Genomic DNA, 24,264 nt, shown 5'->3' with positions numbered 1-24,264 from the left:
ACTTTCGTGACTAGCCATGGTGAGGCACACCTGTAGTGCCAGCCATTGAGGCTACAGAGCAAAAAACATATCTGAAGAGTCACACAGGACCTGCATTGTCTTAGGACTCAGTAGTCTGGGTGTGCAGTAGCCCCCAAACATTACTTCGAACACTTGTGATGTTTTCACAGCGCCTGTACTAAAGTCACGTGTCTGTCCCAGAGTGTACCTCAGAGGATACAATACCAGAGTCACCGTCCAACAGCTCCCTGCAAAGGGAAGGGCCCACTACAGAGGTTGCTAAACCACAGCTGCGTGGGAGATGTGCCAAGAATGAACAGTAGACAGACGGGGGCCAGACATACAGGTGACATGTCTGCATCAGATTTCATTAAAGGAAACACGAGAAGGCTCTAGAATATAGACAAACGCCTTAGGTAGGAGTAAAGACCACACTGCCTGTGCACACTCAGGCCTGAGCTTTTGAGCTTGTGAGCATGTGCAGAGATGATAATAGCGCCCCCCCCACTAGGGGTGGTACGGAGGACTGACACAGAAAAAGCTCTTAGCCCAGGCGGGGCATGCCGTTGCCCATGATTCAGAGCTGCTGCCCTTTGACAGCTGTGATGGACAGCGATCTCAGCCTAGCAGCAAGCCTGGGTAATGAGGACCACACACAAATCACGTTCTGGTTCTCATCATAGAACAAAAGTGTATGAGCACTGTGTCCATGTATAGTGTAAAAATAAAGCACATCCTCAACACGGGGAGACTCGGGTTCTGCCATCATCCCTTGCAAAGCAACACTAACTCTGCTGCTGAGCTTGACTAAGTAGCCAGTCTCTGCCATAAAGATAGCACTAGGGTTTTACTGTTCTGTGGAAGAAAAGGCGAGTTATATGCTACAGTCTGTCTTAATGTGTTTGGATTTATCATGGCAACTTAGAAAATAATTATGGCTTGCCTGATTTATGCTCACAGTCTTGTGATTCATCATGTTTTCTCAGATGGCTCTCAGCTTTGAGGGCAAATGGTATGTTTATCCCAGTGATAAAACTCCAAACATCCAGGATGCTATGGGAAGTCCTCCAGCCTTCAGGACAGCAAAGGTCCCCCATCTGTCCTATATTGCCACGGACAGGACATGGTATGCATGGCGACATATGAGGTGTGACCTTGGAAAAATGTAGCTGCCTCTATAGGAGCTGACAAAGGACTCCAGGGGGCTCATACTGTCACTTTTTTCTTTAGTCTATATTTTCAACAAAATTCAAGCACCATTCCTGTTCACTTAGGTCTTGGAGAAAAGTCCTACTCTGACTGTCACATGGGGTTCTGGACCTTTGCTTTCCACCTGTGTTCTAGTGATGGTAATAATACACCCCAGAATTGCAGCATTCTCTCCCTCCCTCCCCACCTCTCTCAGCTTTGAAAATAAACATGCCAGAATAAAGATGTAACCCTGTTATCTTAACCATCACACTGTTATTAGCTTGTACATGGCCTACAATAGCGAACATGTCCTGCTAGCTGAGGGTTCTGGGCAGGAAGACTGGAGGCCATCATGGAAAGCCAGAGCTGCCATTAACATGTTTTACTGTAATAAGTGAGTCTTGTCTCTGGCTAAAAATTGTGGAAATTATGACCAGACAAAGCTGTAACTATTTCCCCCACAGATTTTCTGTTATTTGTTGATTTCTAGGATGGGACAGCCAGTAAGGAACTCATGACAAGATGAGTTTCTACCATTTAGAACTTACATAATCTCATTTGTTAGGTACCTACTGCATTCACTAGACTAGTCTTTGGTGTGCCCAAGAGGAACGGCCCCCAGGACTTTTCAAATGGAGCAGCACAAATGCGGAGTGGTTGCAGTCAGTGACAAGGGAGCCTCGCCAAGGACTGGAAAAGCCAAGGAAGACACAACACTGAAGAAGGATCTTGGGCATAAGGGCGAGGCCTGGAAAGTCAGGAGCAGGTCCACAAAGACACCCTTCAGCCCTCTTCCCCACTGTCAGCCCGAGGTTTGCCCAGGGAGTGAAGGCTGCTACAAAGATGCCTTCTTTCTGTCACATCTTCCCTAGTAGGGCATATTGGCAAATGGAACTTCCTTTCTGATGATCCAGGACATAAATCATCAGATTTCTAGACCTCAAATCTCAGCTGACTGCACTGTTCCGAGGGAGTGCATCTCTATCAGATCCAAGTTGAACTCACTGCTTGGCACAGTTGGAGGGATGAGCTGAACCTCTGGGTGAGTTGGCCATTACCTGTTTGCCCTAAAACCAGGTTTTTAATTGTCTCGGATATCATTTATATTCCCGGAAACTATGACAATTGGCTATTGCTTTCCAGTCACAGCCCCAGAGAGTCACTCACCAACCTGGTTGAAGGGGGTAGGTGATGTGGAGCCCCTGGCCACTCCACTGCTCCCTCTGCTGCTTTTTAAGCAAAGTTCTATGCTTCTGCCTTTTGCTGGAAGAGCCTGTCCTGGACTGGCTGGTCTTGTACAGGTATTTTAGGCTATGTATGATATAGATGTAGGCATGTGATTAGAAGTGTGTGTTGGTCAACACATGGCTAAAAATCTATCTGCCTTCCACAGAAGACACAAAGTCCCCTTCCTTGAAAGTGCTGTGGTACCACAAGGTGCTGCCTGCTCTGGCCTTGGTGTTAACAGCGGCCTGTCTTGTAAAGACAAAGATGGCTGTGGCTCTATTGCATTACAAAAGATGGATGCATGCCTTCTGGACCACTCGGAGGCTGTACACAGTGCCAATGATCAGCAGAGTTGGAAAAGACAGGAATGGAAAATGAATAGGGCAGCTAGCTGGCTACCCTGACTGTGGTAACTATGATACTTTCCACTCTAAGCTCTCTTCCTTTCCTTTGTCCATTTTTCTTTCCTTTTTCTTTTCTTTCTTTCTTTCTTTGTTTCTTTCTTTCTTTCTTTTTTTCCCCTTAGTGACTGAGTCTATCACTATGCAGCTCTGACTGTCCTGGAACTCATTCTATAGACCAGGCTGGCCTCAGACTCACAGAAATCGCCCCCACCTCTGCCTCCCTAGTGAGTGCTGGGATTAAAGGTGAGCACCGCTGCACATGGGTAACCTTGAACTTTTGGTTTTCTTGCCTCCGACCTCCTGAGGGCCAGGATTACAGGTGTATACCACCATGCCATCTTTCTATGAACCCAGGGCTTCATGCATGGTAGACAAACACTGTACAAACTAAACCAAGTTCCTCGCCTGTGAGCATCCCCCCCTCCCATCTTAATGCTGCAGGTGAAGAATGTGGGTTTGAGCCCTTGACTTTCCTATCTTTGCCTCCTTGCTTATGGAATATGCAGCCTTATTGTGCCCTTATCCTCCATATACTGGAGCTTATGGTAGCAACTTCTCTCAGCTCACAAGGGTAGAAACACCTGCCAATTACTCAGCTCTGTAGTACTTGCGTTATACTCAGTGCTCAATAAGTGTGTGTTTGAATGACTTTATAACCACTAAACATACAACCACAGGCTCCTTGTACCAAAACAACATGCACACGCCACACACACACACACACACACACACACACACAAATTTGGTGATAAATATAACAGTGGAACTGAATCCTACCATTGCTGTCTGAAATTTCCACAGTGTAGATACACGGTGCACAAACCAGGTCTGATCATTCTCTTAGAACTAATTTTCTAGAAAAGACTCAGTGCAGTAACAATTAGTCTTCCCAAGTGATGGGTTCAGGTTTTAAAAGTCCCTGTTTCTCTAATGCAGCTGGGAGCATGTTCTCAGTTCACTTCTGTAACTCGCTGAGATTTTTACTTCCTAGTGTTTCCCAGGAAACTCAAGTGTTTAAAGAAAAACAGACCCTTAAATTGAGTGCACCCACACATCAATGGGCATCAACCAAATGCCATTTTATGGGACAGATGTTTAGCAAAGCAAATGGGTAAGTGCTGTGCTGGTGTCACACAGATGAAGCCCTGCTTGTAAGGAGAACGACCACTGATGAACTAAGGTAACACTCAAAGCCTCTAGGACCTGAGCACGTCAAGTCTGAGAGTGGAAAAAGTCATGTAGACCTGCCACGTCTTAGCCCTGTCTCCTTGAGATGGAATTTTCTGTGAGCTGAGAAATGCATTTCTTTTCTGGGACACCAAGCATGTTTTTGTTTAAACTGTGACTCAATTAGCCCAGTAAGTGAGAATTGCCTGATTAATGGATTTCAGGTGGGGTGTCCTGGGAGTCCAGGATCCGCCCAGCCATGGGCCCTCTCTCTGCTCTCCTTCCTCCAGCAGTAACGCTGGGCACCCTCTAAGGCCAGGGAGATGGCTCTGTCGGTAAAATGCTTGCCATTCAATTGTGGGGACCTGAGTTTGAATTCCTAGAACTCGTAAAAAAAAAATCCCCACGTGGTGGTATCTGTAATCACAGCACCCCTGTGAAAAGATGGAGACACTCACCCTATTGTCAAAAACCACAGGCCCTGCCTCAACAGGTGGAAGGAGAAGTAACTTCTGCAGGCTGCTCTCTGATTGCCACACACGTGCACACAGCATGTGCAAGCAGGGACAACACAAGGACTGAGCACAGGATGAGAAGCATGTTCCAAGAGGCACATTTGGGGACAAAAGAATGACGTGAGTTTATGAAGGATGAAATGTTTTCTAGAAAAGCAAGGGTAGCCCATGTGACCCTTATGGCCCCTCATCCCTGGAGTGTTTCTGTAATAAATTTGGACAAACAGCAGGGTTAGCCATGGAGGCACATCTGTGTCATGCCTTGTGGGATGGTACCCAGGGAAGTGTAAAGTGTCAGTGGATTCAATTCTTGCTGCCAAGTAAGAGTCACCTCTAGATACTGCCCACACCTGCATCGAATGGATCCCAAGTCCCTATGTGTGATGAGTTATTGCAGTTATTGGTGTCACTTGTCTCTGGAAGGCTTCATGCATGATGACTAGTGATTAAAGAGGAAGATTCTCTTAGTTTTACAAAACAAGGCTTTGGGGTGGCTGCTTTGAAAGAGCCATTTCTGCAGGCACTGACAATGGAAGGAGAAAACCATTGTGCATGACTCCTCTTGGGTCACGTGGCACTGTTCAGGGATGGCACCTGCTGAAAGAGAGAACTAGGACACCTCAGTATAAGGGAATCCACAGGGTAGATGTTGACATGCTCCAGGGGTACCCAGGTAAATGTGCTAGGCACTGGGTGTTGGTACATATCCTGGGGGGGGGGGTCTCAGCTCCTGTCAGAATCTCAAGTTCCCAGGCCAGACAAGGTTAGAATGTGCCTGCTGCCCTACAGCAAGGTAAACCTGGACAGACCAAGGTACACCAGAAGAACAAATGGAAGAGAGAACTGAACTGTCAGTAGTCCAAAATAAAGCAACAGAAAACACCATCCAAGGATGCTAACTGGAGAGTGTTATGAGCATGCGAGGAATGAGGGACTCATAAAGGAAAAGGTACACTAATGTGGTAGTCAAAGCCAGAGTTCCTGATATGCCAGAAATCAAGATAAAGTAAAGGACAGAAATTTCTTTTCTTAAAAAAAAAGAAACTTCTACATCAGCAAAGAAGACTCTACATATCTCACACACACACACACACACACACACACACACACACACACACACACACACATATACAGGGGCAGCACCAGATAATTCACAGAGCACAGTCCCAAGGCAGTCCCATGGAGCTTGCTGCAATGAGCTCAGGATGTCCATTTCTGGACTTCTTATGCAGCAACATGTTTATAGCAGGAAACTGGCCATGATACAAGATTTTAGAGCAAAGAAATCAGCTGAAAGCCAAGCCTTTTTTTCCCTATAGAGAGCTGCTAGGTATAAAGTAGTTTGAGTGTTACCAGCAATAAAAGAAATACAGAGGGAAACGAGATGGAATAACAGTTTATCTTATTCTTCTTGATACTTGCAACAAAAACATCATTAAGAAATTGATAGAAAACTGAAAATTGGAGAAAGACAGACTACCTGGTGAACTGCAATGGGTCTTTCTGTGTGCACATGGGTGCAAGCCAGAGCCCCATCCAAGATGTATAAAAGGAGCAACAAGAAAACAAAATATGTAAGTACACACAATCTGGAAATAACAAAATGGCATTAAAGAAATTAAGAAAAGAAAGCCTCCCCTCTGTAGTCATAAGCCTAGGAAGAGGGCAAATAAATATTTTGACCATATATGCTTTTATTACAGCTCAACCACAGAGAAAAACACTCCTTCATAAAATAATAGGTCACATTACTTTCCTGGAGCAGAGACTGTGGAAATAACTCATGGTGGATTTCTTATCACTGCACAGTCCAGATAAAAGGGAAGGAACCCTTCCTGCAAAATGGCAACCTAAAATTCTATACCCAGCAAAAATATCCTCATGGATTTAGACAAAGGGATGCTAATAATATGTCAACAATAGGCTTGCTTCAAAGAATAACAGACAGAAGGCTTTTCAGACAGAAAGGAAATGATGAGTTTTAGACCATCAGGAAGGGGGAAGAGCTGAAGGGATCAATATATGAACACATATAATCAACTCATTGTTTTAAAGAAGTCTGTTTGGCTGAAAGGAAAAATTCCATTTGAAGTGGTTCTTGATGCCCATAAATGCCACTTAAAATATGTGTAGATGTGTGTCCAAGTGTATGCACACCACATGCCAGCCTGCAGAAGTCATGTGGGCTCTGGAAATTGAAAAAGCAGTAAATGTTCTTATCCTCTGAGTCATTTTTCTAGCTCCGAAGGCCATGATTTTAAGACTTCTGTTATTTAAAAATGAATGCAACAAGACCTAAAAACTTGGGTTTCCACATTTCTCCTGAAGCAATAAAATACTAGTACAAAGCTGTGATGAGCATGGATTGATTTCCAGAGAGATGTTTTTTCCAATCAAGGCAAATTTTGACCCTCGGGAGATAGCAATATTTGAAAACATGCTTACAATTGTTATTATCCATTGATAGGGGTCAGTGATGTTGAGCAGCCCACAAAAGCACAAGGAAATCATAACACTTGCCTAGACCAACATTTCAAAATGCAGAGGAAACAACATGTAGATAAATTAACCTCAAATACTAAGGAATCTTTACAACCAAAACAAAAACTGATGGGCTCGGGCACATCTGTACTTGGCTACTTTAGTATCCCCTCTCAGGAACTGCCTAAGCTACTAGGCAGAAAGAAAATGGACATTATTTTTTAATCAAATATCAAATAAGTAGAGATCTGAAATGACAATCTTTTCTTTCTCATCATGACCTTGCTGGTATCCATGTGAGAACCGGAATACACGCAATACTTCAACTGAACATTTCACTTTGTCCACCATTTAAAGATCTGTATATTTTTTTAATCTCATATTTCACTTGAATCTTTCCTGAAGGAATAAAGAACTCCAGCTGAATCTTTTCTAAAGAAATAAAGAACTCCAAAAATATCTGTCTAGATCTTCCAAATAAGAATTATTTGTAAAACAAAAACCACAGCTCTCAAACAATCCACTCACAGGTAATTCCACATTCGAGCAGCATGCTGTTATTAAAAGAATATTTTATAGGCTCTGTACGGATAAGGTATGGAGAAACAACTTTAAGGTAGAACAGGCTGTAAAATTATGTACACATAGAAAACCTCTATGTTAAAGATATAAATATATAAAATAACAAGGAAATATGACAATAACATTTAAAATGGTTCTGATTCATTATTCAAGTTGCCAACAGTACCCATTGCCACTTTCAAAATGTTATGGTTGAAATCTCAGCTTCCTCAGCTGTGGGTCTCTAACTGAACATGCAGCAACCAAGAGCTAATTCAAAGCCAAATGTGTACTGGATTTTTGGTGTTCTGGCAGTGCTTGCCCATGAGCATCCCATGACTCCACTGTGGCCTTGGTTCTGAACACACAACATGACCGCACATCATGGACCACTGACAAACACTGCTCAGAATGCCTCAGCTCGGATCCAAGACTGTTAGGTTTGCTGCTCCCACAGAACCAAAGGCTTAATGACAGAAAGCAAAGACTTTGAATATTTTCCTGTCATATCTTACCTATATATTTAGAGTCCTAGAAAAAATTCCTCAGGTAAAAAGTACTCATGGCAGAAGAGTTTTAAGTTCTGGTTTAGATGATAAATCCTACTACCATGGAAATAACTTTGAATGTTTAAAAGATATTAGTTATAAAAATATGAAGTGTCACACAGCTACTACACTATAGGCATTGTATATGGGTTAACTCATTAACCTTCTGAGTAACTGAAGTCCACTATGGTGAACAGTTTGCCCAAGTTTATATGTTAGCAACTAGCAGAGCCTGGATTTGAACTGCATCACATCCAGTAGCATGGGAGGCATACCTGGGCCTGCCTGACTGCAGGATTGGTGGGCAGGGGCCTGGCAGGGCCGAGGGATGCACGTGGGGCCTGGTGGAGAGGCAGGAGCACTCGCTGAGGTGACTGGGGCTGAGGGATGGCTCGAGTGTTGAGGGGTCTGCTGATGTCGATGTTCTGGCATTGCAGTGAGCTCCTGTCCTGCATGGTCAAAGCAGAGAGTGACACTATGTAAGGAAAAAGAGTACTACCTGGTCTGTGACCACTGTGTAAGAAGGGAAAGTCCAGGACTGCATTTACTTATTTATACTTCAAAATTTGAAAGGAAGCACCCCTAAATTTGGAGAGATGTGTTTTTATATAGATTTAAACCACCACCACCACCACCACAACATTACAACCCAAAATGGTGACAGTAGCATTTGGAAGGCCCAGGGCAGGGGGACAGAGTTTGAAACTAGTGTTTGCTATAGAGAAGACCACCTCAATTCACCTGCCTTCAGGCTGGTTTAAATTAACAAACAGGTGAATGAAACTTGAAGTACCCAGTATGAAGACACAGACTGGATCACAAGGCGTGAGCTTAGTGTGCACAGGGCTAAGGGTACTGTGAGAGGTGGCCGCTCCAAGAATTGAGGTGCTCATCTCCGGACAAGCTTGCTTGTGTTGGGAGGAGGACCAGAGCAGGTGCAGCAGAACTGGTACCCCACATTCTTTTTTTATAAATACTTTTTTAATAAATACTTTCATTGATTGCTACCCAATTTTCTTAATGTGCGTAAGTGTTTTTGTTCTTTGTTTCCCCCAAGACAAGGTTTCTCTGTGTAGTCCTGGATGTCCTAGAACTCACTCTGTAGACCAGGCTGGCCTTGAACTCAGAGATCCACCTGCCTCTGCCTTCAGACGGTTGGACTTAAAGGCGTGCGCCCCCACCACCCAGCCGAGTGATGTTTACCCGGGTTTTTATCTGAACTGAAAATACTCCTCATGCACTGAGCTTGCATGCCTGGATTGACAGATGTTCATGCTCACGGGACTTGTCACAGCCATGACAATGTGTCTCTCACCTAGGAGAGCTTCCTACTTGTGCCTCTCTTACTTTACTCCCCCTAGACCTTGGCGTCCTCTTTGTGTCATTCCAAATGAGTGCTCATGTTTTAAGGCTGTGGATAGGTGGTGTCATGGAGTGTGTGCTCCTTTTTTGACAGGGTTCTTTGGCTTGGGATGGCTACTTTTGAGCTTTACCCTTGATGCTGTGTGAGTCTGTGTCTGACTCTGTCTTTGTGCCAAGTAGCAACCACTGTGTCATATGCCGCCATTCATCCTGTTGCCTGCTGATAGCCCTTTGTGTCATTTCCAGTTTTTAGCTCTTGCTTTTTTGGCCTATCTAGCTGGTGGGTCCAGGCTTAGGGACGAGAATGATGGCTTCCTGTTAGGAGCGCAACCTCTACCTTTTAGACCAAGAGCAGTAAAACAGTGTATTGCCTGTTGAATTGGTGATAAGATTTCTTATCAGTAATTTCTCATTTCTTAACATCTATCTTGTTCCCTGTGGTAATGTGTCTGGGTTTGCATCAGTCAGACATTGTATTGCTGTGACGGAGTGCCTGCTGTGAGCAGCTTGAAGGGGCTAATGGCTGCAGAGGTTCAGCCTGTGGTGGCCTGGCCCTGTGCTCATAAGTGGAACAACATGGCAGAAGTGTGCACAGAACCTTTGGGTGGACAGGAAACAGGGAGCGAGGGACAGGAAACCAGCAAGCCTCCACATCCTCTCTTCTTGCCTCCTTGCTTCCTTCCAGGAGGCTCTACTTCCTGTCATCCCCTCCCATCCCCTCCCTTGAACCTCACCAAATAGCACTGCCACCCAGAGGCCAAGCATTCAATCCATGGGCCAATGGGAGAATTTCACACCCAAACCATAATGGAGTTCAATATTCATGAATTCCATGAGTAAATAAAACATTGAGGCGCTGGGGAACCATGGGATACCTAAGGATAAAGGTATAGCTCTTCAAAGGAATAGAGGGGCATGGCTTTCACAGTTCTTGGCAAACTGAGGCTTGGTGGAACTTAGACACAGGCCAGAAAGCTCACCTAGACATAGCTGGTGGCCCCTGGGAACCACAGGAGGGGCCTAGTGACAGGTGGCTGCTGAGAGCTGGGTCCAGGTCACTGTAGAGATTGGTTGTGGTGTATGATACAGTTGCCACTGTGTGGGGACACTGACTGACCTCGGGATTGCAGGACCAGACAGGTTACAGTTGAACCAAAGGTGCCAACTAAGTGTTTCACTTCCCATGCTGCCTCAAGCCTTTTAAGTCTTGTGTGACCTACCTTAGGGGTGTTGGAATGTGGTGGCCGGCTCATCAGCAGGCCTTTTCCGAGGGCTGGGTGAGGCTGGCCAAGGTGGGAGCCACTGGATGTCCGGGAAGGGTGCACACACCTGCAAGGCAACCCAACACTTGCTAAGTAAGGGCTTGCCCTCCTACCTGCTGTAACTCCTCATATCCCATTCCTGGTGATGCTTAGACTGTCTCTTTATTTTAACTCCATAGGGCAAGCATGCAGGGGAAAAAATGACCTCATATGGCTATGAGATGAAAATATGAATACTGACCCCTGCTCTCCAGCCATTGTTTAGTTACCTGAAAACCACAGAAACTTAGCTTTGGATACACAGGAGATGAAGATGGCATTTCAGCAAAAGTGTCTCCAAATACATTTGGGCCCAAAGTGCTGCCATCGGAGGAACACATTCCAGTGTCCACATGTCTTGTAAAAAAATACTAATGCAAAGATGAGAAAAGACCCGCTCATGGAATTCAGCAACATCAGACCTGTTTATATAATGGGCAGCACATAGTTTGAAGGGAGAGTCGGACAGCTGGCCTGGCAGACATGTACAAAAACAAAAAAACCAAAACAAAACAAAACAAAAAAACAAAAACAACGACTAAACCCAAAGACCCAGTGTTGCTCTCCAGAACATTTGTGTCCCCTCCTTTGCTGAGGACAACACAGCTAGAAACAGTTTGTTGAATATTCAGCCATCATTTTTTATTTTTTATTTTTTATTTTTGTGAAGAGATGGTGTACCTTAGCTTTTCAATGGTGGTTTTCTTATGTGTGAACAGCAGCCGCATCAACGTCTCTCTTTTGAGATATACCACAAATCCAGCAGTGAGCAGACACAAGACACTCACCAGGATTCCTACAGTCAAGCCCTGGTTATCTGAAACAAAACACATTTGGCTCAGGGGAGGAGGCCGGTCCAATAAAATACGGGAGACATCGCACTGTGACATTTATGGCAGAGTGAGCTCTAAAGGAACAAACAGAACCAGAGCACGTAAATCCCAGAACGGCGTCCTAATAAATTAGTTTCTCTTCAAAGGTCGTGTTTGAGCTCTGTTCTATGCCACCATTATTCATCTGTGACAACTTTGGAACTTGCTAATGCAAGGACGTGGTCTGGTAGGTGGGACCCTGCCTGGACCACACAGAATCTACTAGGCAAAACCACAGCAGAGTGGACTGTGGAGCCACACAACGTTCCGGCGGACCATCTTACCAGAACCAGGGGCTGCCCAAAAGTCATCTTAGACCCCTCTCCACATAACCTTGATTTAGGCTCTTGTCACAGCAGTTTGAGTTTACTTTTCTCTTTCATTCATTTACTTATTTTTGAGTGAGACTTCATTTTGGGGCATCTCAAATTAGAGAGTGAAAAAGGAAAACAAATTTTCAGCGTAAATGAAGTAACCCCCGGGTTTGGTTTCAGTCTGTTAGGGAGGGACTTTGTGGGCAAGCTCCTTGGTGTTGGAACAATACTGTGCTAATTCTCTATGGAACTTGTAGAGTGTATGGCTAGCATGCAGGAAGCTCTGGTTTTATCCCCAGGCAGAATGCTACAAGCCAGATGTGTTGATGCACACCCCTGTGACCCCAGAACTCGAGAGGTGGAGGCAGGAGGATGAGAAGTTCAAGGCTATCCTTGGCTGCATTGCAGATTTGAACTTAGCATGAGATTTCTTTTTTTTTTTTTTTAAGTATTTGTTTTTCCTCTTGTGATTTGATGCCTTTTTATTTAGCACACATGGGAAGGAAGGAGTTTTAACCCATCAGGTTGGCTTCCAACTGCAGCGATAGGTAGAGATGATCTGGGAGGTGCTAGGAATCATGGGGGTCGGGCAGGGTTTCTTTGGGATTTCATCAGAACCATGAAGTCCTGGGGAACAGGGACCCCGGGTCACCCTCTCCCTGCCTCCCTTCACCACTCAGCTGCTGTTGATCCACATAGCCCCCACTCTGGGCCCAATGTCTCTCTGCTTTCCGACTCTACACTCTGCCCTCAACTGGATTGTCCTATGGAGACCACCATGACAGTCTTCCTGGAAGAGCATCATTGCTGGTCTCCTTTCAAGTTTGTAGTAGTGGCCTGGGGCTTCAGCTAGAGTTCTGTTGCCTCATGACAAATCTAAGTAAAAAGTGACAAGTAGTTTTCAGTTCCTAAGATCAACCTTTAAGTCTTAAACTGGCCTGTATATCCAATCAAAGTCCTGCTAGGACCTAAATGGCACCTGGACACCTCAGAGTTGCCTGTTGCCAGGAGTGGCTGTAGCACTGCCAGCATCCCAGGCAGCATCAAGACTACACTGCCCAATCAGAATCATGAAGTCATGGATAACAGGGACCCCTCGACTAGCCTGTCTACCTACCAGGACTGTTCAGGTTAAGCTGCATATACTAGTTTGCCCAACAGCCCTGCAGGCTGCCCTTAGTGACTGTCACCCTGCCCTTCCCCACCCTGACTCCAGGCCTTGGCACAGGTAGTTCTCTGCCTTTCTCATCTTTGTGTGTGGTGTGTGTCTACATATGCATGCAGAAGCAAGAGGTTGGCATCAGGAATCTTCCTCTATTGCTTTGCACATGATTGTGGAGACCGGGTCTCTCACTGAACTTAGAGTTCGCTGATTTGGCTAGACTGGCTAGCCAGCTAGCCCCAGGGGTCATCTTATCTCTGCTTCCCCAGTTCTGGGATTACAAACATGAACCACCATGCTTAACTTCGCTGTCATACCTCTTACATAGCATGTTCTGTTTTTCTTTGTTTTTGTTTTCAAGACAGGGTTTCTCTGTGTAGCCTTGGCTGCCCTAGACTCGCTTTGTAGACCAGGCTGGCCTTGAACTCACGGCGATCCACCTACCTCTACCTCCCGAGTGCTGGGATTAAAGGTGTGCGCCATCATGCCTTGATGCATGTCATGTTCTTGCATGTTCATTTCCCCCCCTCTCTCTCCCCCTCTCCTCCCTTCCCCCACCCCACCCCCGGGCTAACACTCCTCTGATCAGAGTTTTAAACTGTACTGGAGCATCAGCACACAAAAGCTGTTACAAAGTCCTTTGATATGTCAGTAACATTCATACACATTTGGCAGTTCACCATGGACAATGCCTTAGCTAAGAAAAGTGTCACAGGGAGAGAGAAAATGGCTCCTCTGGCTTGAGCAGGGACCCAGGGCCAAAGGAAAGGCAAAGCCAAGGGAGAGCCAGAGCTTTTAGAACCTGCAAGCTTCAGACTGGGACAGAGGCACTCAGGGCTGTGGGGAAGCCTGACCAGGATCCACAGCCCGCAGCAGCTCAGCATCCAACGAGGTTTCACTCACCTGCTTGCCGGATGGGACCACTATCTGTGCTTCCTCCAAAGCCAAACTTGTCACAGAAAGGAGGGGCCCAGTGGGCCTCACAGTGACAGTTCTTTCTGTTGTTACACACCTTTGGGGCAAAAGTAGATTAAAAAAAAAACTCATCCATAGGGTACAGGGTTAGGACATGAAAGAGCAAGGGTACTCTACCAGATCCTCTCACTAATATGTGTGGACTCAGTAAATGCAAGACCACGAGGATCAGTTGCAACAATTCCCCACCAGGGAGTTGGCTAGAGCCCAAGGAGCGGTCAGGAGCTGCTATTGAGACCCAGCTCCCTTTCCTGGCCTCATCTCTTTTTTCAACCTTGGAAAGCTGTGGCACTGCCCTTCTTTGTGGTAAGGAGGGTCCCACTAAAGGGACCCAAAATCAGACCACTGTGCCACTGTGGCATAGATCTCTCTCCTTCAGACAGGAGGCACAGGGAGGACCCCAACAGGCTGGGATGTGGAGGTAGGCCTACAGCTGGGCCCCTCATTTTCTGATGTCCATGGCAGTTCATGGGGGTCAGCCAACATTTCTGTGAGTCCATTCTTATCCCCAAATGCCCACTCCTCTAGCCCCTTGTGGCCCTTATCTGCCTCCTTGTCACAATGCATCATAGGCAGAGACAGAATTCTTCCTCGTGAAGAAGATGGTGGGAGAGGGTGCCTTTGCCCTTGCTGTTCCTGGATAAAGTACCCTGATGGGAGAAGTTCCCATGGGAAGACCCAGGACTCTGTCCATCTCCTTGCCAAGGGTCACCCACAGTGGCTCTTCTGTTTGGATTCACTACCGATATTTATATAACTCAACAAACTGGAGATGAACAGATTCATGTGGAGTGTGAAGACCAGATGCTCTTTTAGTTTTTGAGACAGGGTCTCAAGTATCCAAGGCTAGCCTTGAACTAGCTATGCAGTCAAGAGTGACCTTGAATTTTCATGTCTCCTGCCTCCACCTTCTGAGTGCTGAGAGATTATAGGTGTGCCCTACCGTGCCCACTTTCTTAGGTACTTGGGATCAAACTCAGAGCTTTGCACATGCGAGGCAAACACTCTACCGACAGAGCTACACCCTAGCATGAGTTTGTTGCTTTATGAAAGGTAGGCTAAGCTTTGGGAACACTGGGTAACATCTGACGTATTAGGGAGGGGCAGGACAGTGTTAGGATGCCTGGGGAGAGCAGTCCAGATCAAGAACTATGAGCCCAGACGGTTGTCTGGTGCTTATGCTCCCCTTCCACTTAAACACTGTAAATCCCAGATGAAGAATTTCTGGATGGTTTGTGGTATGGGAGCCAGTGGAACCAGTGAGCCAACCTGAGGGCCCTGCATGAAAACACAGGGGTCACATATATGTCTGACTATTGGAAGGCAAACAAGTCATTACTGTCCGTGTCTTGCCTGAGGTGGCTTCCTGCTCTTAACTGGCTTCTGACAAGAGTCCAATGACGTGTTCAGTAAACAAAGCCTTTGAGAAGCAGGGGTACACTTTCTAGGACCCTCCTGCCAATCAAGACTCTGTCTTTTGTGATCACTGGGTATAGAACTTTTTCTAATGGTTATAAAGGATGGACTAACCCAGCTCTCTTGTTTTAGCGATGAGGCCAAGACTCATGAGGCTGGAATGGTGTGTCCACAATAATATTGGCTGGTGAAGAGCAAGTGGGTCAGACAGCTCTCTGGTGTCTATGGTACCTCCTGCATACATGGCAAAGGTGCTGTTGTTGGAAAACCAACCATGAGGCTTACATCTTGCCTGGAGTGGTCTTAGCTTGAGGTGGGAAGTTTCAGTCTAGACTCCCTACTTGCAAGTATTGATGCTGATCCTGAGTTCATCATAGAGGGAATGGGGCCAAGCTCCTGGTTACCAAAATGTCTTATATTGCAATAAAATGCCACAAGAAAAAACTTACAGGGAAAAGGGTTTCTTTTGGCTCATTGTTCCAAGTCTATCTTGGTACAGAAGTCATGGTGATAGTAGCTTGAAATGGGTGGTCACATCACATTTATAGTCAAGAATTTGAGACTCATGATGCTGTGCACAGTCACTTTTTCCTTTTTATACAGTCCAGGATCCCATCCCAGGAAATGATGCCACCCATAGTGGGCATGCCTTTCCACCTCAGTTAACCTAGTTAAGATAATCTACCATAGCATGCCAGAGCTCCATCTTCCAGGAGACTCTAGATCTCATATGGTTGACAATTGACATTAACTACCGCACTATGTCATAGCTCACTGTTCTGGAAAATACAGGCCTTGGTTTGCCAACATGTACAAGAGACCCATAGATACCAGAAAGAGAGGTCTCTGGCCCTTTCAATGGGCCAGCAAGGTTACTATGGACACACCCTCAGTACCACATTGGCCTTAGCCTCATCACCAAAACAGAAGGGCTAGGCTAGTTCATCTATTGTCATTAGAAAGAAACCTATAGTCCAAGCTAGGCACAGTGGTACATACCCACAATCGAAGTTTTCGGGGAGGCAGAGGCATGTGGATCTCTTTGAGTTTGAGGCCAGCCTAGTCTACAAAGTGAGTCTAGGACAGCCAAGGCTACACAGAGAAACCTTGTCTTGAAAATAATAATAATAATGCTATTAATGATGCTAATAATAATAATAAAATCTATATTTCAATGAAGACATGAAAAGAGTTTGAAAGAGTCAGCTGTACACAACATCAACACGCCTGTCTGAGGAAGCCTGGAAACCCGTCATGACTATAGCATGGTGGTGATTTTGCAAAGACCTCTGTAATCCCTAGAAGTACAATTTAGAGCACGGTTTCTGTAGAAAAGCCTTCAGGAGAGCAAATGAGCCACTGGCACAGCTAATCAAGATGAATATAATCCCATTGGAAAAAAAAATGAACTGCATCAGGAAAAATAAATTACGCTTTGAACAATTAGAGTCCTTTTCTTCCCTAAAGCTTCTCTGAACTCAGGGACGTGGGGCAGACAAAACCCACAGCAAGGGCGGGCAAGGGCGTTCAAGAACATGTGGTTGATAGATCTGATGTCCTCATTTTAATCCTCTTGCTGGCATCTTGGTTGAGATGCATTTGGGCTGTTGGAGCGACAGGGATGGCCCTGCTTGAAATGCTAATGTGAGCCCTTCATGAAGCAAGGTTAGCTTCGAAATTACTTTGAAGATGACAAAATTCTTTCTTTATATCGCAGAATGTTAATTCAAAAGATAATTACCTCTCAATCTGATTTTCTTTGTTAGATGAAAGTGACATTTCTCCTGCTATGTAAAGGTCAGAGACAGTTAACTCCTCGGGAAGAAAATGTTGAGAAGACAGTCACTGGTTCCTGTAGTTTTAAACAGCTATGGCCAGCAAGGGCTGGAGAGATGGCTCAGCTGTTAAGAGCACTTGATGCTCTTGCAGAGGTCCTGGGTTTGTTTCTAAGCTTCTATAATCATCTCTTAACTCAAGTTTCAGGGAATCAGACCCTCTCTCTGGCCTCTGTGAGCAGCAGGCACACTAACATGCATGCAGGCAAACATTCATGCACATAGAATAAATACAAAAAATTAAAAAAACCGATTAGCTGGATGTGGGCTGGCTGAGTGAAGGTGACAAATCTCACTTACCCCTCGGCCGTGGCACTGCATCACGCACTTGTGAACTCCGAAGACGCTGATGTTCTGACACCGGCGATTGAGGCAGATCTGTGGGAGACACACAGCACATGCCTCAGCATGTCTGCTCCCCTCCCTCACACAGACACATGAAAGGGAGAGAGCAGGAGGCTCAAGAAGTGGCTCGGTTGGTAAAGTATTTGCTGTGCAAACCTAAGAACCTGAGTTCAATCCCCAGAGCTGTGTAAAAACAAAACAAAACAAAACAAAACAAAACAAAACAAAACAAAAAACCAAGAACTCCCAAGTGTGGTGGTGTGTACCTGTGGAGAAAGGGGGATCTTTGGAGCTTGCTGGGAAGCAATCCTGACCTAGCAGTTGAACCCTGGGTTTCAGTGAGAGACCCTGACTTAAAAACACAAGGTGAATGTCACTGGACAAATGAGACCAGAAATTGACCTCTGGCTTCCACGCATCACAAATGCGTACATATACTTACACACATCTCCATACACAGATGTGAAAGGAAATCTTGGAGAAGGCTCTCATTTTTGTGCGCACGGATGGAGTGTAATAACTTACATTGTTTCCCTCAGACACTACTGGGGTCTGACTGGACACACTGTCCAATGTGAACAGTATTGAGTTCTTCTCTATTTAATGACATTTAAGATGGTTTTAGTGGAGATGAGAAATTGTACCTGATTTTCTCCTAAGTTTTGTTTAGGGCCTTAGGTCACTGGTGACACAAAGCATCCATAGGAATGCTCCCTGCTTATCCAGCCGCTGTGGACCTTAGCTAGTTAGAAGTGGTTACCTCTTTGAGCCCTGCTCAGAACTTTTCTCTCTTGCAGCTTTACACATTGGTGGAGAGTAAGGAAGAAGAGCCCAAGGTTTAGACTACAGACACTTTATTCATCATGTAGAAGAACTTTCCTGTAGGCAAGTGGCCATCTCACCTTAACAGTTCACAGAGAGCAAGGTGAGTGCGCTTAAGAAAAAAAATCAATGGTAGGGTTCAGTGGAGGAGGAGACTGGTACGGATCAGTTGATGAAGAAACCCCAGGGGGTGGGAGAGGATGCTGTCAGTTGAGGGCTTGCCCTGTAACCAGGAGGGCCTAGTCAGAGCCCCAGAACCCACATAAACACTGGGGTATGGTGGTGTGTGTTTGTGACCCTATAGCTGGGGAAGTGTGTACAGGAAGACCCTTGGGGGCTGTCTAGCCAGTCTGGCCTACTTGGCAAGTTCCAGGCAGCTGAGAGACTGTCTCAGTGGGAGAGAAATGTAGATAGCTCAGGAGGACCCACACTCCAAAGGCTGTCCTCTGGTCTTCACATACATGTGCACACACATGTATCCTCACACACATGAACACATATCTATTCACATGCAAGGAAAAAGAAGCTTCAAGGAGGGCACTGAACACTGGACTCTGTTGGGAGTGCCCTGCATAATTAGTCTTGGTCCCATTGGCAACGTCCAGGACTGCTTCACAGGCAGCGACATCCTTGGGACTCCAGCTTTGAATACAGCAGCCTGGATTCTCAGATCATAGTTTACAAAATGTGTTAGAATGTCAAGACCTGAACAGAAAGAAGCCTATGTGCTTGTGGGTTCAGAAGAATGTGAAATCTCTCTCAAAGGAAGTGTCCTTGGCTAGAGAGATGGTGGCTCAGCATCTCTTTTATTCTTCGAGAGAACCCAGGTTTGATTCCCAGCACCCATGTGGTGGTTTATTACTGTCCTGGGTATCTGACGACTTTTTTTGGCTTCTGTGGGCACTATGTGATGGTGCATAGACATAGCAAAAACATTCATACATATAAAAAAGAAAGGTACTTTTAAAAATGAAAGAATGTCTGTGGCTCAGAAATATGTGGGGACAAGTGTAGAGGGCATTTCTGCCTTCAGGATTCTGTGAGCAAAACTGTGGGTTCTGTCTTCTCTTCACCACGACCTCTTGAGAATGACTTCATGATCATGGGGAAAATTAGTCCTAAAAATTTGAGATGATTTATCATTTTTCTTGAAACATTTAATTAATTTGCTATCACTCAATCTGAAGGAAAATTTGATGAAAAGACAAACAAAAGCAAAGCAGAGACTGGAGCAGGAGCTCAGTCTATAGAGTGCGTGCTATGCAAGCAGCATAAAGTCCTGTCTCAAAAAAAGTGGGGGGGGGGGGAGAAAGAAAAACATGCCTGAGGAATGTAGTTAAGATTGTCCATGGGCAGTCTCCACAATTGAGCAGAAAGTGGAGAGTGGGGACTGATTTTCATACGAACTTGGGTGCACTATATTTGACTACGTTCCCTGGCTGGGGAGACCTAGTGGCCCTTAGAGGAAGGATAGCAGGCTATCAAGAAGAGACTTGATACCCTATGAGCATATACAGGGGGAGGAGGTCCCCCTCAGTCACAGTCATAGGGGCGGGGAGTAGGGGGAAAGCAGGAGGGAGGGAGGAATGGGAGGATACAAGGGATGGGGTAACAATTGAGATGTAATATGAATGAATGAATTAAAAATGATATTAAAAAAAGATTGTCCATGGGGCTTAGGTACACACACACACACACACACACACACACACACACACACACACACGAAGACATGCACTACCTATGCACATGCTCATACATGGGCATACAAACTATACACAAGCATACACACACATACACACACACACACACACACACACACACACACACACATGCACATACACCCACTTGTACACACACCTGCACACATACAGACATAAGCCAGTGTGGCAGAACACAAGATTCCTAGTTTCTTCTTTTAAAAAATTTAAACTTGCTTTCACTGTCAATCCATCTCAACTTTCCTCTTCCTCGGTCTCCCAAAGGACCCCCCTTCTGTCTCTCAGCTGATCCCTTCCCTCCTCTGCTCCTGTTTTCGCTACAGAGTCTCTGAAGATGCACCGACTTCCTATTTTACCCAGGTGACAAGCCCAAAAGAGCTCTGGCACTTTCCAGAAGCAAGATGCTCCACTGTGGTGTTTCTTTCTGAAGTCATTTCCTGGCAGACAGCCCTCCTGAATCCCAAGGCGAAGAAATACCTTACCCTAAAGGGAGAAAACAACCACAAGTCCCCACATCTGCTTCTCGGTGGTCAGACTGGTTTTGTTTACTGACTTTTCTCCTAGGTACAAAGAGTTAGATTCCGGAGAGCATTTTCTGAGTAGTTTTATGAAAATCAGCCGACCTCATCCCCAGTTCCTAAGCAGGCTCTTCCTGTGGGCTATGATCCAGACTTAATGTTAGGATGCAAGTGAGAACTGGGGTTCTTACTTTTCCTTCTGCACACTTTGTTCCTGCGAGCACAAGCCCTGGGTCTGGCATGTCATCGCCTAAGTACACATGGGTCCCCCGGCACAGAATCCGACCTCCTTCCTGCTGTGGGATATTTGTTTCTATGGACACGGCATTGGTACCAATGACCGGTCGGCTGGCACCACCTTGACACTGGATTTTTCCACACTTGGCGTCTCTGGAAGGGTAAGAATAGACAAACTCAGAAGAGGGGCAGTGTAGAGCAGCCTCCGCCATAGGAGCAGGCTCATACCTCATTTCACATTTGACGAAGGCACTCTTGGAGTCTTTGCCACAGTTGCCATAAGGATCTCCTGCAGAATTGACTCTCTCAAAGCAGATGCCAGGAGCCGGTTTAGCACCTGGAACAGAAACACAATGACACCTTCTCCATCACTGCTTCGGAGTTTCTCCAAACAGCGCTGGGCTTCGGAGGCAGCGGGGGTGGGGTGGGGTTTAAGGGAAGGGGTGTTCCATGTTTAGAGCCACACAGTACCCAGCTGGTTCAGGAGTGGGCTGGTGCAAACCTGAAGGATCTATAGCTGGCATTCTCTCCTGGCTCAGCTCAAAGAAAGCCCACTCATTTTTCTGTGTTGTAGGCCTAGATGTGGGACCAAGGCATGTGCAGACTCTCAAGAGATTAGGCCCGACTGTGCAATTGGATCTGGTCAGGAGCAGGAAGGAGTTGGCTGGCTGCAGACAGGGGAAGCTACTCTATGTAACAACATCCCACACAGTTCCGGTGAGAAAAGGCAAACCAGGCAGGCTCCAAGGAGTAGTGATGAGTAATGTGTATGTATGTGTGTGTGTGTGTGTGTGTATAGATTGTTCTCACAGGCCATAGCTTTGTAAGACCCAATGGTTACTGTGCAGAGCAGAATTTTCCTGGCAGACGGGTGTCGGGTATGGGAGGATCCATAGATGCTAGAAAACCCAGGAAGTGGCTGTTAAAAAAAAAAAAAAAAAAAAAAAAAGACGTATCTCTTAGCCAGGGAGAGAAAAACACATGATTGAGGCCTGCAGGGCCAAAGCATCGGAGTGCTCTTATATGTCAGTCATAAGGGCATCTGTTGGTAACAGGGAAGAGAGTCAGGAGAATAGGGCAGATCAAACCGCGCCTGGCCACATGGCATCTGCCTGCCTTCCCTTCCACACCAGATTCTGCTCTGGACATTTCCTTTCACAGCATTTTCAATGGCTAGGGGGAGACTTCCCAAAGTCCAGACCTTCTCTATGTCGTCCTCTGCTCCCAACTCCAGGGAGTCTCTGCTAGCCTTCCAAGGTGACAATGCGATCTAGATTGCAATCAGGCTTGGTCCACATCCAGGGCTCCTGTCCTCCTCCTCTGTGAGACCCATTGTTATTTAACTTGGGCTAGTCCCTTATCAGCTGCTCACAGAGATGGCCACGCCACTCAATAGCAAAAGCACACACAGCTCACCGATGCCACCCTCTTCCCTGTGCCTGGCCTTGACCTCTGTATTAGCCGCCCCATGCCAGAACTTCTGTTTCCTCTGAGTTTGTTTTGAGACAGGGTCTCACTATGGAGGTCTTGATGTCCCCGGAACTCACTATGCAGACCAGGTTACCTTAGAACTCACAGAGATCCACCTGCCTCCACCTCGCAAATGGCTGGGATTAAAAGCTTGCAACGCCACATCTGGCACTTCCCTTTTCTTTACTCCTAGTAAGCATGCTAGACAGGCCTCCCTAAAGCTCACTGCTAAGGTGCACCAGCCCAAACCAGAACTAGCGTTCTGTTGCAGCAAAGGCCAAGCACCCTGGCTCTGCAGCATCACCTTCCTTTTCCACCATGGACTTACTCTCCTTCACTTGGTTCCGTGTACACTGACCCTTACCTAACGAATAGCTTGCTTGAGTATGGTGCCAGCTGCTTCCTGCTTCCCTCTTAGTGACCACTTGGGCAGTACCCTCACAGTCTCTGTGCATGTCCAGAGGGATTTCCCCTCCCACTGGGCAGGTGCTAAATAGTTTTAAACCTTTTGGTTGACTCTTCTTATCCCACGAGAGAAAAAAAAAGTCTCCCAAAGATGAGCTTCAGAGATAGGCTGATGGCTGGGTTGGTGACGTGCTTTGCAGGACCTATGTTCAGATCTCCAGCATCCCTGCACAAAGCCAGGTTTAGCAGCTTGTGCCTGTAATCTCAGTGCTGGGGAAGCTTCCTACAGCCTGCTGCCCAGTCAGTCTAGCTGAGCCGGTGAACTCTGGGCTTTGGAAGAGTCTGTCTTAGAAAGTAAAGACTGGGGATGACACTGGATATCTTGCTTACATACACAAACATGCAACCCCCATGCCCTCTAAGTGACTTGTTAAAGAGATGTCAGTTTCCGAAGTAACCTTGAATAACATGGCGTTCTGAGGTTAACTTTGTATCTCTGCCAGGAAGTGATGAGGGAGCAGGAGACACTGTATTACAGTTTGCTATTGCCACATGCACCATCCCGAGCATATGTCTCTGTCAATGAGCATAGCATGTGATGAGGTGAAGGAACCTGACATGTGGGTGGGAGCCAGGCGTGACTTCCTCTACTAGTATAAACAGGGAGGCAGGGTAGAGCCTCCTGCCTGTGGCACTTGCCAGGTCTACGCCACAACCCTGCACCCTTTCTGTATTCCTGTCTATGGAGAGCATGATGGGATGGACGTTTTACCTTCTCCGTCCCTCAGCAGCAGGGACTGGCAATTCCCAACACTACCCAGAAGCTGCTCTTTTAACTGGATGGTGGGGGTGGGGCAGGAAGGCAGGGAGGGGGATGAACAGAGCTCTGTGTGAAATGCTGGTCCTTATCCAATTGTCTCGAGCTTCCTATTGCAGAGTCTCTGGGGGTGTGTGTGTGTGAGGAGATACCTCTTACAAGGAAGAGTAAAGCTGAAGAGTAAGTCGAATCAAACTTGTAATGATGCAGATAGTTAAAACAGTTCAATTCTCCTGCCTCCTCTGGCTACCTCCAGCCTTAGGCTACAGGATGATGCCATGCAGGGTTCTGGGCTGCTTTCTGGGGCCAATCTGCTCCCAGCTAGACCTCATGGACACTTCTTAGTCCTGCTCCCTCCAGCGAAGCTCATGAGCCACAGCCCTCTGTGCAATAGCTCCCTTATATAGGAGTGCAGCTTGGAGGGGTTTTCCTCGATGGTCCGAAGCAACATCTGCTCTACTAACAACATGTTGCAGTGTAAAAAGTGTGAGACTGCTTGATGGTTGTACCTAGTATCTCTACTACACTCCTGCTTCCAGGAGTAGTGTGTTTTCCTTATAGAAAGTCCGTGGTTTGGTAAAGCTGATTTTCTAATGCA

General features: G+C 46.2%; 1 protein-coding gene across 2 annotated transcripts in view; it reads right to left on the bottom strand.

Annotated features, from left to right (window-relative positions):
- Nucleotides 1-24,264, bottom strand: part of ADAM12 (ADAM metallopeptidase domain 12) — a 320,214-nt gene that overhangs the window by 8,045 nt on the left and 287,905 nt on the right. The window contains exons 15-21 of one of the 2 annotated variants that reach the window (XM_084751157.1): nucleotides 21,203-21,311; nucleotides 20,917-21,127; nucleotides 17,632-17,733; nucleotides 14,009-14,117; nucleotides 11,439-11,574; nucleotides 10,677-10,785; nucleotides 8,370-8,543 (exon numbers count right to left, since the gene is read on the bottom strand). In XM_084751157.1, the coding sequence (XP_084607283.1) occupies nucleotides 8,370-8,543; nucleotides 10,677-10,785; nucleotides 11,439-11,574; nucleotides 14,009-14,117; nucleotides 17,632-17,733; nucleotides 20,917-21,127; nucleotides 21,203-21,311 (950 nt within the window). The remainder of the gene's footprint in view (nucleotides 1-8,369; nucleotides 8,544-10,676; nucleotides 10,786-11,438; nucleotides 11,575-14,008; nucleotides 14,118-17,631; nucleotides 17,734-20,916; nucleotides 21,128-21,202; nucleotides 21,312-24,264) is intronic. The other variant, XM_084751158.1, reaches the window with a different exon arrangement.

This window comes from Acomys minous (assembly GCF_964271855.1).
Source record: "Acomys minous genome assembly, chromosome: 2".
Classification (NCBI taxonomy): Eukaryota; Metazoa; Chordata; class Mammalia; order Rodentia; family Muridae; genus Acomys; species Acomys minous.
Note: the sequence above shows the minus strand (reverse complement) of the source record. Positions and strands in the feature narration are given on the sequence as shown.